The sequence below is a fragment of the Cyprinus carpio genome, chromosome B6 (assembly GCF_018340385.1).
Source record: "Cyprinus carpio isolate SPL01 chromosome B6, ASM1834038v1, whole genome shotgun sequence".
Classification (NCBI taxonomy): Eukaryota; Metazoa; Chordata; class Actinopteri; order Cypriniformes; family Cyprinidae; genus Cyprinus; species Cyprinus carpio.
The window spans coordinates 24,732,552-24,749,282 of NC_056602.1; the positions used below are offsets into that span (position 1 = coordinate 24,732,552).

Here is a 16,731-nt window from a genome sequence, read left to right on the forward strand (position 1 = left end):
GCATATACTGTAACTAAAGATCCGGGTAACTACGAGACGGCTAAACCTACTGAGAAGTTTTAACACTGATAATGGGCTCATGCTTCCAAGTTAAAAGCTTAGAAAAGCCCTATTGTATGAGATCAGCAAAAAAAATATATAGGCTATATAAGAACTTGAGAAACCACCACATTTTTTCACACATTATTTCTTCCTCTCCTTCCTTTTCAGCCCATTTGTGTGTGTGTTAATAATACCCACCACCAAAACATAAAGACAATAAATAAACAATAATAAGATTAATATGTATTTTTTTTTACATCTCCATGGGGAATGTATCCTGTCGCACAATGTTTGTGCTACACACATGAATGATACTTCAAACCAGACCAAATCTTAACAAGAAGCTTATTACTTTTACTTATAAGTTATTACTTTTCTAAGAGACCTGACTTGCAATTTTCACCCAGGAAATTATAAAAAAATCAAAAAACAATTCAAAAAACATTAATAAAATCATCAATTTCAACTACAAATAAATAATATAATATATTGTAAAAAAAAAAAAAAAAAAAAAAAAAAATTACCAAAGAAGAATGGATTATTATTGTTTTATTTTTCAATTAAATGTTTTTAGCAGCTTTTTGAGAACCACATTTAAATGTAGTTTCTCTTTGCTTTCATGGGTTTGGCCAAGGTCTCTGTATAAAGCACACTGTCTAAATGATTCTCCAGTTGCTGGAAGTATTCGGCTTGAATAGCAGCAAGTATCTCTGCCATTGTCCTGGTAACCACATTGCTGTGTGGTCTACTGCTTATGTAAAATGAATACTTTTGAAAGTGGGAAGGAGGGGGGGACTATTACAACTCTCATTAGAAACGTTTGCTAATTCAGGATCAGGTTTCCTGTCACCATATGATCACAGAACATCTGACTCGGCTGTGGTACACTGTACACATCTCACTTCACAACGTCTCCCTAAAACTGCACTTTTAAAAGGTTTAAACACACGAGTGGAAACATGTGGAAGAGATTCTTTTGGGTGGATTCTTGGTAACAAGATGGGGAAATTTAGAGGTCAGGATTCAGTCATCCTGGGGGAAAAGAACTACACCCTTAAAAAAACACTCTTTATTCAAATATACAAAAATATCCATATGCAGTAATATATTTCTAAAAGCCATTTTGTAGCGGTTATAAAAATAAATAAAACATACAATATCTAGTTTATAAAATACAAAAAAAAAAAAAAAAAAAACATTTGAATGAATCCATGTGCAGGAATAACACTAAAGCAAAGGAGCCGTCCGATTGTTTGCCCTGTGGTTGAGAGTCCAGATAAAACACATTAAGGACAATAAACACGACACAATAACACATGAAGAATAATTAATTGAAACTATTTTGCCAGAACTAACTTACAACTAATGAGTGTATTAGTCATAGGATGAAGTCATGAGAAAAGAAAACTCATATTAAGCTAATGAAGATTCAGATATGGGTGGATACCTTGAGTTTAGATACTTTGATTTAGCAATAACTCTTCTTTTGCCCTCAGTTCTTCACCAGTATTGTATGAACTACGCAGCATTATCAAACAAAGAGATACAGTAAAGTCATTATAATACATTATTTATTGGACACATTCATTTTTTGTTCATACTGAATTAGCCATCCGCTCTGCATGCTGTTTGGATGTAATTAGTATTTGGTCAGACATTAGCTCTGCATAGTTATTTTTGTCATTTTGCCAGCAGCACCAGACCAGCCTTTCCTTTGTGACAGCACACCTTTTAATTAAAACGTTTTATTTTTAACCTACTACGGCTCATTTATTACATTTTCACAGGGTACATTAGCAATAATTTACTTGAGATTGAGGTTGTTTGCCCATTAACTCATGATGAGCATGCTGGGAATGTTAAGGTAGGAACTTTCATGGACTTTCTGACTTCCTTCAGACCAGTCCAGTCGATGAAACTTTATTTTCTATGATACTGTATAAGCTTTATTAGCCCAAAAGCACTTCATCTGTCATTGTATTAGAGAATCAAATAAAAAAAATGAACAATTAAAATTGTGCCACAGCCACAAATCAAGCACAAGGACAGATAGTTTTTCTGATTGATAAGAACATGAATCAAAGTGCGTGTGTATATTTTGTCCATCCTTATCCTCATATGAAAAGATGGGATCCATGCAGGAAATAGCAAGAAGAAAGCTGATGTTAATGTGTGGATGAATGCATGTGTTTGTGTACAGCAGCATGCAGTTGAAGTGAAAGTCAGCCATGCTTAGCCGCACTAGAATGACTTTAAATCAATTGACAGATTAAGAGATATACTCACCCTGTGCGTTTTAAATGACGAACAAAAAACACGACTGTGGAGTGAAAGAAGATCATTTCAAATCTCAAATGCTTTGAAATGTGTCAATAACAGCTGTGCATCACAATCAGTGGAACCAAAGCATGACACCATACAGTACCATCCAAAAATATGGGGTCAGTATGATTTCTTTTTTTACGTTTTTGAAAGTTTCTTATGTGAAATGTTATTACAGTTTTTACTGTTATTTTTATGTTTCCTATTTTAAGACGTTTTAAAATGCAATTTATTCCTGAAGCAAATCTGAATTTTTAAGCAGCCACTACTCCAGTCTTCAATGCTTCATGATATTTCTGTGGAAACCGTGATAGGAATTTTACATGAATAAATCGTAAATAAAAATCTTCTGCACATTTATGAATGTCTTTACAGTCACTTTAGATCAATTTAATGTATCATTGCTGAATAGAATGACCCCAAAACTAATGGTATATATATTATACTATCTATACTGTACATAGTTCAGTCCAAATAATTCATATACTCACAGGCAGCGATTATAACACCTGCTGACGCACCTGCAGATGTTAACATACAAGATCAGTTGTGTTATTAGAAACAGTGAGACACGTGAACAAAGTTATAGTAATGATCACTCCTCTTATTTGGAACTTATGCAAGACCAAATAAGCCATTATCATCACTGACTGTTATATAATATGGTGACATATGTTGTATGACAAAATAAAGTCTCTTTCATCTACAGTAACTGCATTACTTTCCTGTGGGTGATGTCAGACATTGAATTCAGTACAGTATCGTTGAATTTAAAGAATGAACTCACACAGAGAGCCAATAGCGAGCTCTTCATTAAAAACATTTTTAATGACCCCAAAACGAATGGTATATACTATACTATCTATACTGTACATAGTTCAGTCCAAATAATTCATATACTCACAGGCAGTGATTATACCAACTGTTGAGGCACCTGCAGCTGTTAACATACAAGATCAGTTGTGTTATTAGAAACAGTGAGACGCGTGAACAAAGTTATAGTAGTGATCACTCCTCTTATTTGGAACTTATGCAAGACCAAATAAGCCATTATCATCACTGACTGTTATATAATATGGTGACATATGTTGTATGACAAAATAAAGTCTCTTTCATCTACAGTAACTGCATTACTTTCCTGTGGGTGATGTAGTCAGACATTGAATTCAGTACAGTATCATTGAATTTAAAGGATGAACTCACACAGAGAGCCAATAGCGAGCTCTTCATTAAAAAAATTTTTAATGACCCAAAAACAAATGGTATATACTATACTATCTATACTGTACATAGTTCAGTCCAAATAATTCATATACTCACAGGCAGCGATTATACCAACTGTTGAGGCACCTGCAGCTGTTAACATACAAGATCAGTTGTGTTATTAGAAACAGTGAGACGCGTGAACAAAAGGAAATGAACATTCAATAGATACAGTATGTGGTGGCCCTCAGTTAATTTTCTTAATTTTCCCAGTGGATTTAAAGGATGAACTCACACAGGTTGGCTCCAAGTCCTCCTGCAATAAAACACAATCAAATAACCATTACAACATAACCATAACAATAATTCATGTGAAACCTGAAGAAAAGCTGGGCTGGAATCCTTACCATGTGATCGGGTGGAGGCTGTTGTCATGTCTGTTGTGGCTTTGTTTGTGGTAGTGCTTGATTTTGTTGGTGTTATAATGACTGAAAAAAAAATTTATGAATACGTCGTTATCGGCTTTTGCCATCTTCTCCAAATCAACATTGCACATGTTGCATAAACATCTAGACAATTCAGTTGATTTGAACAATGTATATGGAATGCAAAACCACCGGAGAAAGATCCACAGATTTCTGAAGAACAGGAATGCCCATCATTCACAAATTCGTTTCACATTTAATATAATTTGATGATGCTTTTAGTTACAAGTGCAGTACTCTAAGCAGAATGCAGCAGAGATTCCCTCGAAATCAGCACAGGAAGTGCTGCAGATTCTGTACAGGTCTACTTATCACTCATATCATGAATGCACACCTTGGAATATAAATTCCCATCCATTATAGCATTCAGAAGTTTCAGCTACCGACAAAAAAACAAAAACAAACAAACAAAAAAACCTTTCCTGCAGCGCCCCCTAGTCATTTTGCGCCCTAGGCAACTGCCTATGTCGCCTATGCCACAGGTCGGCCCTGTGTTTAGTACCACAGCATAAGTAAATAAACACCCATTCAATATCCTTTCATTAACAATCTACTGCTAAGCATCCACCCAAACAGTGAGTCATCTCCAGTACTGGTCTGTGACTTTTCCAAGATGATGGCATACATGATATTCTTAAATATATATTTGATTACAAGTCATTTAGCCAGATTTAATGGTTAAATCCCTCTCTGTAATGCTTCACTTGGCCGTCTCCTCCCAGATGGCTGACTGTGATTGTAAGTTATGGGCTCTCGGATTGCCGTGTGAAACCGTCTGGGGTAAACGAAAATGCTTACTCAAGCTTATGACAAAAGATCCAGGTAACTACGAGACGGCTAAACCTACTGAGAAGTTTTAACACTGATAATGGGCTCACGCTTCCAAGTTAAAAGCTTAGAATAGCCCTATTGTATGTGATCAGCAAAAATATTTACATTAAATTTGCACCATTCCTGTCATAAGAACTTGAGAAATCACTGCATTCTTTGCCGGTTGTGAAGGTACATTGGTCTGTTAACTGTCTCTGTTGGAATGTTCACTAACTTTTTCTTTTATATTGTGTTAATAATACCCACCACCAAAACATAAAGACAATAAATAAACAATAATTAGATTAATATATGTATTTTTTTACATCTCCATAGGGAATGTATCCTGTCGCACAATGTTTGTGCTACACACATGAATGATACTTCAAACCAGACCAAATGGTTATACAGGCAATGGTTATAGTACCTGCTGAGGCATCTGCGGATTTTAACATACAAGATCAGTTGTGTTATTAGAAACAGTGAGACATGTGAACAAAAGGAAATGAACATCAATAGATACAGTTTGTGGTGGCCCTCAGTTATAGAGATCACTACTCTTATTTGGAACTTATGCAAGACAAAATAAGCCATTATCATCACTGACTGTTACTGTATATAATATGGTGACACGTTGTACAACAAACTAAAATCCCCTCCATCTACAGTAACTGCATTACTTTCCTGTGGGTGATGTAGTCAGACATTGAATTCAGTACAGTATCATTGGATTTAAAGGATGAACTCACACAGTTTGGCTCCAAGTCCTCCTGCAATAAAACAATCAAATAACCATTACAACATAACCATAACAATAATTCATGTGAAACCTGAAGAAAAGCTGGGCTGGAATCCTTACCATGTGATCGGGTGGAGGCTGTTGTCATGTCTGTTGTTGTGGCTATGTTTGTGGTAGTGCTTGCTTTTGTTGGTGTTATGATGACTGAAAAAAAAATATATATATATGAATACGTGGTTATCTGCTTTTGCCATCTTCTCCAAATCAACATTGCACATGTTGCATAAACATCTAGACAATTCAGTTGATTTGAACAATGTATATGGAATGCAAAACCACCGGAGAAAGATCCACAGATTTCTGAAGAACAGGAATGCCCATCATTCACAAATTCATTTCACATTTGATATAATTTGATGATGCTTTTAGTTACAAGTGCAGTACTCTAAGCAGAATGCAGCAGAGATTCCCTCGAAATCAGCACAGGAAGTGCTGCAGATTCTGTACAGGTCTACTTATCATTCATATCATGAATGCACACCTTGGAATATAAATTCCCATCCATTATAGCATTCAGAAGGTTCAGCTTACCTTCATCACAGACAGGAAGGGCAGACCAGCCACTCTTTTCACACACTGATGTAGCTAAACCTTTCATGCTGTAACCTGGCCAGCATTCAAATGTGGCTTCACTTTTATAAAAGAATGGAGGATTTCCTTCAGTCCGGTTACCAAATCTAACTTCAGGAACTGAACATTCAATAGCTGTGGATAGATAGGAAACTATTAAAAGTCTGATTAAAAGTCATTAGAAGATGGAAAAGCTGAACAAAAGTCAAATGTTATTGTTAGGAAGTAAATACTGGCAGATTGTAATAAACAAAATATAGTACTGAAAACACATCTCAAGAGATCCGGCACAATGCAACATGCATGGCATTTCAATAATGTTAAGTGAACCCAATAAAAATTCAAAACAAGATTCCAAAGCATTTTGTATGGCCCAAGACTATAAAAGGAAGTCTCCTTGGAAAGAAACATGTACAGAAAAATTTGAGTTTTAACCATTACTGAAATAACAGAGTTTTATTAATGGTTTAAGCAATATTTTTACAAGATATATTCAAATTTTAACTAATCAGTTGTTCAGTATTAGGTGTACCAATAAATGACTCCATTTAGTTGTCAAGTGACTTATTTGTTTTATTATAATTTATTGTAATATTATAATAATTATGTAAAATGTACAAAAATGAAAAGTAATCATAAGTCATAAGATAACAAAAATGGAGCCTACCTATCTACATCTACCTATATCTATCTATCTTTCTGTCTATCTAAAAAAAAAAAAGTTCTGCATATTGGAAACTTGAAAGTGATTGGTAGTGCTCATTTAAAAGTTTTTACTCTTCTCACTATTAACACTCCATAACCTGCACTATAATGGTTTCACAGAATGATACATCACCTCCCTAGAAATATCTTTCATCAACTGCCTGTCACCAGCAGGACTATGATGAAATGGAACCATGAGACTGAGATGATTCTGTAGGGCTTGGAGGAAACAGACCGGGAGCAGAGAGTCACTGAAGACTCGCTATTACAGATCACTTCAACATATACAACTAAGACAAAAAATCCATAAATCACAAAAGGCCTGTAGGTCCTACTGAACAAGAAGAAGGGGACCTTCAAGTAGAAGGTTACCTAGAGATGCAAGCGAACATAAATAAACAGGTCAATAAGGGGACAAAACAATAAAATACAAGAAAGTGAAAGGGCAATGCAATTCAACTGTGCTGTGTAAGAACAGCAGGATGAGTTCAGCAGGCTGAGTTCTAACATGCAGTGCCCTGATGGTGCTGCAACACCAGTGATTGAGTCCAAATACAGATCCAGATCTCCAGATCTTGAAGCACCATTACTTATATTTTTACTTAGCGACAGGTTTCCAGTGGAAAAACAACTTGGCATCCACAGTAAAAACGACAATACTATGTTATGCAAATCACACAAGAACAGCCAATAAGAATATATTTGAGTGCATTTTATAAGTTGTAGCTAAAAATCAACCTCCCTATGTTGAAAATAAATGGAGTTGTTACTTCCGGAACTGGCTGTTGCACTCTATACACAGCTACAGTGTGTGGAGCTAGATGCTGGCCAATGCAATTGTTTCTGGGTGGAGCTTCCCACTGTCATTCAATGCAGCTAATTAGGACAAAAATTAATGTGACTGGAGTAAAAAACTTTAATTTTTCAAAAACTGACCTATGCATTTCGGACGCGGTGAACTATATTCCCCATATTCACCACATGTAATGGAGCTGTTGCCAACGAGGGTGTAGTTATCGTCGCAGGAATATGTAATGACATCATTAAACACAGGTTGCCTGGGTGCAACCATCTTGCCATTCTCAATTGGATCTGGATATTCGCATTCTGTCACTATAAGAGACATGGTGAAAGAGAAGCTGTTACAACATCTCTGACTGTGAAGTTGCACTAGACAACACAGATGTTGATACTGAACGCGTGTTAGGGTTATTACAGTAAACTAAAATCATTTCTTTTAAAAACTCAGAATAATATAAACAACTTTATATTATGTTTTAACTTGATGTATTTAAATGACTATAACTGAAAGAAAAACTATGAAAAACTATATGAACATACTTTAATAAGTAACAAAAAAGATAAGAACAAAATTACTAAAACTTTAACTAAGATGAAAATGAAAACAGAAAATATAAAAATGCATCAAATTCATTTAAAATATCAAGAAACACTATAATAATGTCTCAATTATAGTAAAAGTAACACTGATATGAATCTATCCAAAGATGAGGACTCACATATACATTCAGCTTTTCCACTCCAGCCAGTAACAAGACATTGCCTGTAGCTTGATCCTTCTAGATCATATCTGGATTAAAGACAAAAACAAGAGTCAATTACAAGTATGAGTGCAATATGGACAGTAGGGGCCACAGCATTCCTTACCCTGTCTCACATTTGGGTTGTATGTAGGCACCAAACAATGTTCCATCAGGGATGGAGTAGGTCATATGTGGTAAAAGTTTAGGTTGTCCACAATCTATCTCTGAAATGAAAGCAAACATGTCAGTTTAGTACTTGATACAATTTCTTTTAAGGGGAATGTCCCAATTTAGAAGTCAAAAGTGAATTACTTTTGCAGATTAATTCAACTGGACTCCAGACCCCGTTCACACAGGAGATTGAAGTCGGACCTTTATCTCTCGTATATCCTTTAGCACACTCCACAAACGCTTCTGAATTGTCTGAGAAGCTATTCTTCAGTATGGATGCCGAGGACAAGACAACTGTGCCACTCAAAACAGGAAATGGACACTCTGCTACAACAACCACAATAAAAAAGATTTTAGTCAAAATTTTAGGGTCAGTAAGATTTGTGTGTGTGTTTGTAAACGAATAAATACTTTTATTCAGTTTGATCAAAAGTGACAGGAAAAATATTTATAGTGTTACAAAAGATTTATATTTCATACAAGGGCTGTTCTCTTTAAATTTCTATTAATCATATAATCCTTTAAAAAAGTATCCTGGTTTCCACAAAAATATTAAGAAGCAATGCTTTCAAGCTTCGCCATCAGAGGTCAATCACATTTGAAAATCTATTCAAACAGAAAAGAGATTTTAAATAGTAATATATCACCATATCTGTTTTAGTGTTTTTAATCAAATAAATGCAGCCTTGGTGATCATAAGAGACTTTAAAAAATAAAAAAAAAATAAAAAAAACAGCTTAACAGCCTCATAATCCCCTTGTTTAAATGCATTTTATTTGTATTACAAGTAGTTAAATTTATGCACTTGACAATTATATAGTGGCTCCACCTACAGGAAAGTTCTGGTATCAGTCTTTGAAACCCTGCTCTTAGAATGGCATTTTTCCATTTAACTAATAATTTTCGAGATTCTATTAAAAACATAAAATACAAAGAAACAGATCACTCCCAGCCCAGGGTTGTCTCGTAGTTTAGCGGCATTGCTCAAGCAGGCTATTTTCAACGCGCTGAAAAGTTTCTGAAGTTGACAGACTGACTGGGTTTAAAAACAAGCATTCAATACGTTTGATTTAAAATCACTTTACCTTTCCCCATAGAGACCAGAGAAAACGGCAGCAGAAGCAGTGGCCAAGCCTTCACGCTTGTCATCGTTATCTGAATAGATTTTGTTTTTCAGCAACAAACACTTGTTAAAAATTCAACAACCGACCGAAAAAGTTAACGGATGAAATAACGATAAAGCACTAAGTTACACAGACAAAGCTATTCCCAATTGATTGGTCACTTTCCCGCTGCAAAGAATAACGGGAAAATAACAAGGAAAAGCGCTTCTTATATTGGCGTGTACTACGACTGAACATCTGAAGAGAGTCTACTGGTTCACTCATGTTAGGAAACACGCCCATTCTGTGACGTAGGCCTGCCCCTTCCTCAAACTAAACATCTGACAACACGATAAAAAAAAACTGCCTGCTGCTCTCTATGAAATACTAGCCTGCTTATATACACAGTATGCCTATTATATTTAAAAATAGCATGTAATCCCTTTACAGTGTGTAACAATAACTGTTTTAAATGAGTAGCTTATGTATTTGTACTGTATTGTATTTGTTTGATACACTGTTGTTGTCCTTTTGTTGTCATTTGATCTTTTATGATGTAGTATTAGTAGCCTGTAGTAGCCATATACACATTAGTGTCACATGATCCTTCAGAAATCAGTCTAATATGCTGATTTGATGCTCAAGAAACATTACTTATTACTCATTATCAATGTTGAAAGTAAAGATAACTGCTTTACATATATATAGGCTATACGAGTGTGATATTGCTTATATATAGGCTATATACAGAATGTGTGTGTGTGTGTAAAATGGTTATCTTTACTTTCAACACTGATACTATTGAAGGATCATGTGACACTAATGATGCTGAAAATTCTGCTTTACCATTACAGGAATAAAAATATTAAAATAGAAAAGTTCTTTACAATTTTAATGGTATTTCAATATTTATGTTTTACTGTATTTTTGATCAAATAAATGCAGCCTATATCGCGGAGGACTTTGAGATGTAAAACTTGACAGAAACATCCCCAGAATCTGTTCATGATTAAGAGTATTTATTGTACAATATAAATAAATAAATGTTGTTGCTATAGTGTGCATGTATTTGAATAACAAAAGTGCAAATGAATCCAGCCAGTTTTCATTTTCAGAGTTCATGGAATGTATGAGTCAGTGTTAGGGTGTTCCCCAGCATGGGCTAGCCTCATGAAACTTTAATCTGATGATATTTAACAGTGTAGCCTAGTTACAATGGCATTTTCTTCCTCAGTGCTTTATTTACCATCCGTCTTACTGCTAACATCAGTATTTGTTTATTCTGAAATGTCGAATCTTGCTGTGTTTCAGTAACACATGGCTATTTTCAGTGTGTGTGTGTACTTCCATGGAAACTGTGGTTTTGATTGCTATAGTAACAGTGTGTACTTAAGCACAAAAGTGTTTAATGATTCAAGCGTCATAGCTTACAGGGAACCCTGACAGAGTTTATCTGCTGAAAAAATAACAATCATCCATGAACATCACCCATGATAAAAATCACTCCAGGAAGTCAATGTAAAGAAAAACAACTGCCAACTAAACCCATGTACACTACCGGTCAAAAGGTTGAAATAATTTTTTATATATATATATACATAGACTTTTTATGTTTTTGAAAGAAGTTATAAGGTCCATGCACTCGGTCCAAGGAAGGTATCCAGTGCTGGCTGAAGGTTTCTTGCGTGTTTGGTCTTTTCAGCGTGCAAAGTTATTCAATTTAAGTTCAATTCTAATCCATTTTTTAGTATGACCTCGAATTTAGGTTGAAAGGCAAATTGGTTGTTTGTCTGTCTCTAATTATTATTATTCTCACATTTGATTATTATATTTATTCTTTAATATTATTCTACTCGTTCATTCGGGTGCTCATGTCACTCAAAGATATCGACTTCGGCCGTTAGCGCATCTTACGGTCACATTCTCGTCAGTCTTGGTTATTAGACAGAGGTAATTGGCTAATACTTTAGACTGCCGCTCCTATGCTTGCTTATTCTAAAATTACTTTTAATAAGCCCCCATAGATTTGTACACACTTCAATAAAGCAACATTATTTCTAGTCAGAGGTCACGACTACTCCTATAGATATAAGCCGACCAACATTACTTTCCCTGATAGTAGTTTTGGTAGGGTCATGTCATGGTTTCCCCATGTACACTTAGCTAGAGTAATATTACAGTAAACAGAGGTTACCCTATTTAGGATGGTCGAACAACATCCAGTTGACCTAAACAGAAATTCCCTATAAGTCCTTACAATCTAAGTACACTTGAACTAATACCAAGTGTTAGCCGGATCTCTAAAGATACAATTGGTGTGCCCTATGCGCCATCAACTGAATTTTAGTCTTTTACTAACCTGATGCAGGAAATGCGGTAACAAGGATACGGCGTAACTTACAAGAGTCAATAATTACAGAGCAAAACAGGATAGAATCAAATGTAACAATTTATTATCAGTCAGGTAAATATGTATTATGCCAATTCAAGTTATCAAATCAATACAAGACATCAAATTCTCAAGGATAAATCTAAGAGTAAAGGATGCATACCTGACTTCAGGAAAATACATAGTATGGAGTGCAGAGATACACACCACACTACGGGCTTTCTGGCTACAGAATCGCCCTGATCCTCTTGCAACATTTCCTTTAGTATCTCAGACCAAGACAAACATCCCCCGAGATAGAGACAGGAACTAACACTTGGAATGTGCATTAACTCAGGTCCCAAACCTGGGTGGTTTACAACTCAAAGGGAACAGAAGGTAATTGACATGGAGGACCCTGGGAAAGGGCACTCCCATCACAGTAAGCAAAATATCTCTTAACTCTTAGGATCTGTACTATCTTTTAGTCTACTTTTGTAAGATTGAGACCATTGTACCAGTTGCACTGAGACATTTCAAATGATACCAGACATGACTGTTAGTTCACGTGCATTGACATTTTCATGTAATCATTTTGAGCAGATTGAGTAGAAGGAAGCATGGGTGAAGGGATTTAAAATGAAACAAATGCCTAGAAAGGAAGGAGGTCTCCTGCACCTCCACTCTGTGGGGTGTCTCGAAGATATCTGAGTTTCTTTTATCCTTACAAAGTCGCTTACACTCACCAAGGCTGCATTTATTTGCTCAAAAATAAAAAATAATATTGTAAAATATTATTACAACCTAAAATAACTGTTCAAATGTGATTTATTCCTGAAGTTTCAGCATCATTACTCCAGTTTTCAGTGACACAGGATCCTTCAGAAATCATTCTAAAATGCTGATTTGCTACTCAGTGCATCAACTATTAATTATTAACAGTTCTTTTTAACAATGCTGCAGTTTAAAATTTTTGTAGAAACTGATTTTTTTTGAGTATTCTTTGAATCACAGGAAGTTAAAAATAACAGATTTTTATTTAAAACAGAAATCTCTTGTATTATAAATGTATTACTGTCACTTTTGATCAATCAAATTAATGCATCCTTATGGATGCCCCCCAAACCCCCCACACCACCGTTTTATTTCTTTTCTTTTCTTTTCTGAATCTTACTTACCCCAAACTTTTGAATTGCCCAGTTTCACACAACTGTTTTAAACAATGACAATAATAAGAAATGTTTTTTATTCATATTAGAATGATTTCTGAAGGATCATGTGACACTGAAGACTGGAGTAATGGCTGCTGAAAATTCAGCTCTGCCATTGCAGCAATATATTAAATATTAAAGTATTTTCAAATAGAAAACACTTATTTTAAACCATAATAATTTCACAATATTCCCACTTTTCCTGTATTTTTATCAAACAATTGCACCCTTGGTAAGCATAATAGACTTCTTTCAAAAACATACAAATAAATCTAATAGAAACAACTATTTTGAACATTTCACCTGTGATTGATTCATTGTTTTCAGCTGCATTTCCTTCCAGTTTTATCAGTGAAACTGAATGAGCTTCCAAAATCAACTTCATTCCCTCAGGAAGTATCTTGAACGGTCAGAGCTATACATATTAAAGCGGACTCCAAATGTGCTCTCTAAGCTTATCTCAGAAACACACACCACACCCGTTTTATCCTGACCTGACTAGCATATACTGGACTAGAGAGATAAAACCACCTTATTTATTCACTCTTTCCTTATTTATAACAGAAGAACCAGGTATGTTTTTCATCAGCTTGAAAAGCTCTAGAGTAGCACATAGTTGTTGGTTTTCCATAATGCACTGGAGCCCATGTAATAACTTTACTGCTCAAGCCTCAACTATTGCATTTCAACAAGAACAAACAGTTATGTAACTTTCTGCGTTATAACATTAATATATTAAAATGTGCATTCATTATAAGTACAGGAACTTTTATATTACCATCTAAGCAAATGTTTTGCTTCCAATTAGTGATGTGTTTTATTGGAAATGACTCGTTGGTGACACCTGGTGGCAGATCGTAGAAACCGTAAGGCCTGCATGTTAAAGAATCCTAATACTGTATATTTCACCTGTCAGAAATTTATTATCCACTTTCACCACTGCTTCAGTGGTTTGCAATACATTTATCTGCTCCTTCATATGTCTGCTACTGCCTAAAATACCTCCTCGGGTCTCTACGGTACTGAGTACTTTACACATCGCTGAGCAATCATGAAATGATACAGCAGTGTTCTGCTTAACTCAGCAGAACAAATGCTGCTTAGACTGGCATATTTCTTTACTGTAAGCCATTAAAGTAGTCTACATTTTGTTCTGTGTGACAAGCCATAGGTTTTATCATCTAGACAATGCTGTAGGCGTGACAGGCCGGGATAAGACTTTAGACAACTTGAGCTGGGATAATAAATGTCATGGTCACAGTCATTGTATTTTAAAAATCTTTTAGCTCCAAGTCATCTTAACATAATGAAATTAGTCAAACATTGCTCTTATCTGTGCGCTCTCGGTTTTGTCACACTGCTGGTTTCTCTGCAAAACTCAGCAGAAAATGATCTTAATTAAATAAAAATTAAACCGAGCTGATGTTAAATATAGAAATGCCAATTAAGGAATAATTCACATATTTCAATAACATCATTATTCTGAAGCAGAAGTCGCAAGATTTTGATTAAAGGGAAAAAGGTTAATTTAAAGTAAAAGTGGATTGTTAAGGAAACCCTTATTAAAAAAAAAAACAATTAAAAAACTCCCTTGAGATTTTTGATACAAATTTTAAAACTCATTTGATTTGATTTTGCATAAAGTGTTACATGACCAGAACACCAGGATATGATTTTATTTTCTTTGCACTGACTTGAAATATTTTCCCGCCATGCTTAAATAATTATTTAGAAAAATAACAGAACAAATATACATATTTCTATTCTTTCTTCTGAGACCACTCAGCTATTTTTTTATAAAGATGCTGTACATTATTTAAACATTTACATGAATCAGACCACGTTATACTGAGCCCATATGTATTTAGTCTAATATGAGGTGATTCTAGGCCTCACTTTTAGATATGAACAATGAAGATGAGTTACGTATGTACAGCAGATGCAAACATTGCTTTCATGACATGTCTTCACGTGTTGTTGAATTTAAACAGTTTTCAATGTCTGTCATTTGCACAGAAACACAATGTAACACCACAACTTATCATGAACAATAATCTTGTCTTTCTCATCCTTTACTGTACAGTATATCAAAGCTGTGTCACAGTTACATATCCAAACCCTGAGGTCATAATCACTCCACACACAGCATATGGAATGGCCACCAGTCCTTTGGTATTGATAAATCATATCACTTCCTATGAAATCACACCTTACATGTTTATCTTGGCCACATTTCAGACCTCAAAACCCCAATAAATCAGCCCTTTCAGAAACCTCTCACAACCGATCAGCTTTTGCAAGAAAGCATGAGAAAAAAAATAGCTGATGATCTCAAAATAGATAATAGTTTGATAGAAGACATTATACCCGCAACATTCCTGTTTTTAGGAGGGATCATTTTCCCTCTTTATAATCTGTATTTAAAGACTGAATCTTTGCACATTAGGGTGAATATCACAGAAAACTGTCTAGATCATATTTCACCTCCAAAATGAAAATTTGCATAAAGACAATGAAGCCTAATGAAGTCTATTTGTAGGATTTTTATGATTTGTTTCATTGTGACAGTATGCATGAATTGTCTCTCCCCTAAAAATTCTCTGTAATTGATTTAGAAGGTTTGCTTTTCACTGCACTCATACTCATTTGATACTCATTACTTTAGTGCAATATAAATATTAAATCATTTTAATATTAAATGTATCAAGTTTAGGTTAAACCTAATGCAAAAAAAAAAAAAATACAGTAATTTGATTTTGAAGAGTAAATTTGCTTAATTGCCATAAAAATGTCATAATATCAAAAAATAAATAATAAAGCAGGCTTTATTTTCTTAAAGGAATAGTTCACCCAAAATCACTTGCTCACCAGTGGATCCTCTGCAGTGAATGGGTGCCGTCAGAATGAGAATCCAAACAGCTGATAAAAACCTCATAATAACCCACATGTAGTCCGCACCACTCCAGTCCATCAATTTATATCATGAAGCGAAAAGATAAGACATAATTAAAAAAAAAAAAAGTCCTCAATCCATGATATTGCTTTCTCCAGTGAAAAAAGTTCTTCTGTGAATCAGGAAGGAGAGATGCAAAGATTAAACACACTTTACAAGCCAAAACTGTCCAAAACAAATATGTCAGTATTTTAGCAAGAAATTATGGAATTTTTTATTACGGACACACAGTTTTGCACTTCACAAGACAATAATTGATATACTTATGTCATGTGGATTATTGTGAGGTTTTTATCAGCAATCTGGACTCTCATTAAGACGGCACCCATTCATTCTTTGTTGGTCTGAACATGAGTACATTTTCAGCAAATTTTCATTTTTAGGTTAATGCAAAATTAATGCAAAATATTTCTCTTTTAAATATGAGATCAAATATGACCCCTTG

At 34.8% G+C, this 16,731-nt stretch overlaps 1 protein-coding gene across 8 annotated transcripts; it reads right to left on the reverse strand.

Annotated features, from left to right (window-relative positions):
• Positions 1-643: 643 nt before the first annotated feature.
• LOC109071668 (membrane cofactor protein-like) lies at positions 644-16,324 on the reverse strand. Of its 8 annotated transcripts, XM_019088091.2 has the most exons (16): positions 13,637-14,904; positions 8,793-8,978; positions 8,605-8,704; positions 8,457-8,527; positions 7,873-8,049; positions 6,193-6,366; positions 5,722-5,805; positions 5,612-5,632; positions 3,975-4,055; positions 3,863-3,883; positions 3,685-3,720; positions 3,269-3,304; positions 2,856-2,885; positions 2,329-2,362; positions 1,490-1,560; positions 1,136-1,300 (listed from the first exon to the last, which is right to left on the reverse strand). In XM_019088091.2, the coding sequence occupies exons 1-15, from the start codon at positions 13,716-13,718 to the stop codon at positions 1,497-1,499; spliced, it is 1,197 nt and encodes a 398-aa protein (XP_018943636.1). In that variant the 5' UTR covers positions 13,719-14,904; the 3' UTR covers positions 1,136-1,300; positions 1,490-1,496. The 8 variants fall into 8 exon arrangements, with proteins under 8 accessions (XP_042582370.1, XP_042582371.1, XP_042582372.1 ...); XM_042726436.1 differs by lacking the exons at positions 1,490-1,560; positions 13,637-14,904 and adding an exon at positions 9,737-10,109 and having other exon boundaries at positions 644-1,300; positions 2,856-2,891; positions 5,614-5,632; positions 8,793-8,975; XM_042726437.1 differs by lacking the exon at positions 1,490-1,560 and having other exon boundaries at positions 646-1,300; positions 13,637-16,324.
• Positions 16,325-16,731: the final 407 nt, after the last annotated feature.

Bases quoted from the DNA above. Each gene is read 5' to 3' on its own strand.
- LOC109071668 (XM_042726435.1), bottom strand. From the start codon at position 9,800: ATGACAAGCGTGAAGGCTTGGCCACTGCTTCTGCTGCCGTTTTCTCTG. The intron at 8,528-8,604 runs GTAAGGAATGCT...TCTTTAATCCAG, and splicing joins CAACCCAAATGTGAGACAGG to ATATGATCTAGAAGGATCAA. The intron at 3,884-3,974 runs GTAAGGATTCCA...GTTTTATTGCAG, and splicing joins AGCCTCCACCCGATCACATG to GAGGACTTGGAGCCAACCTG.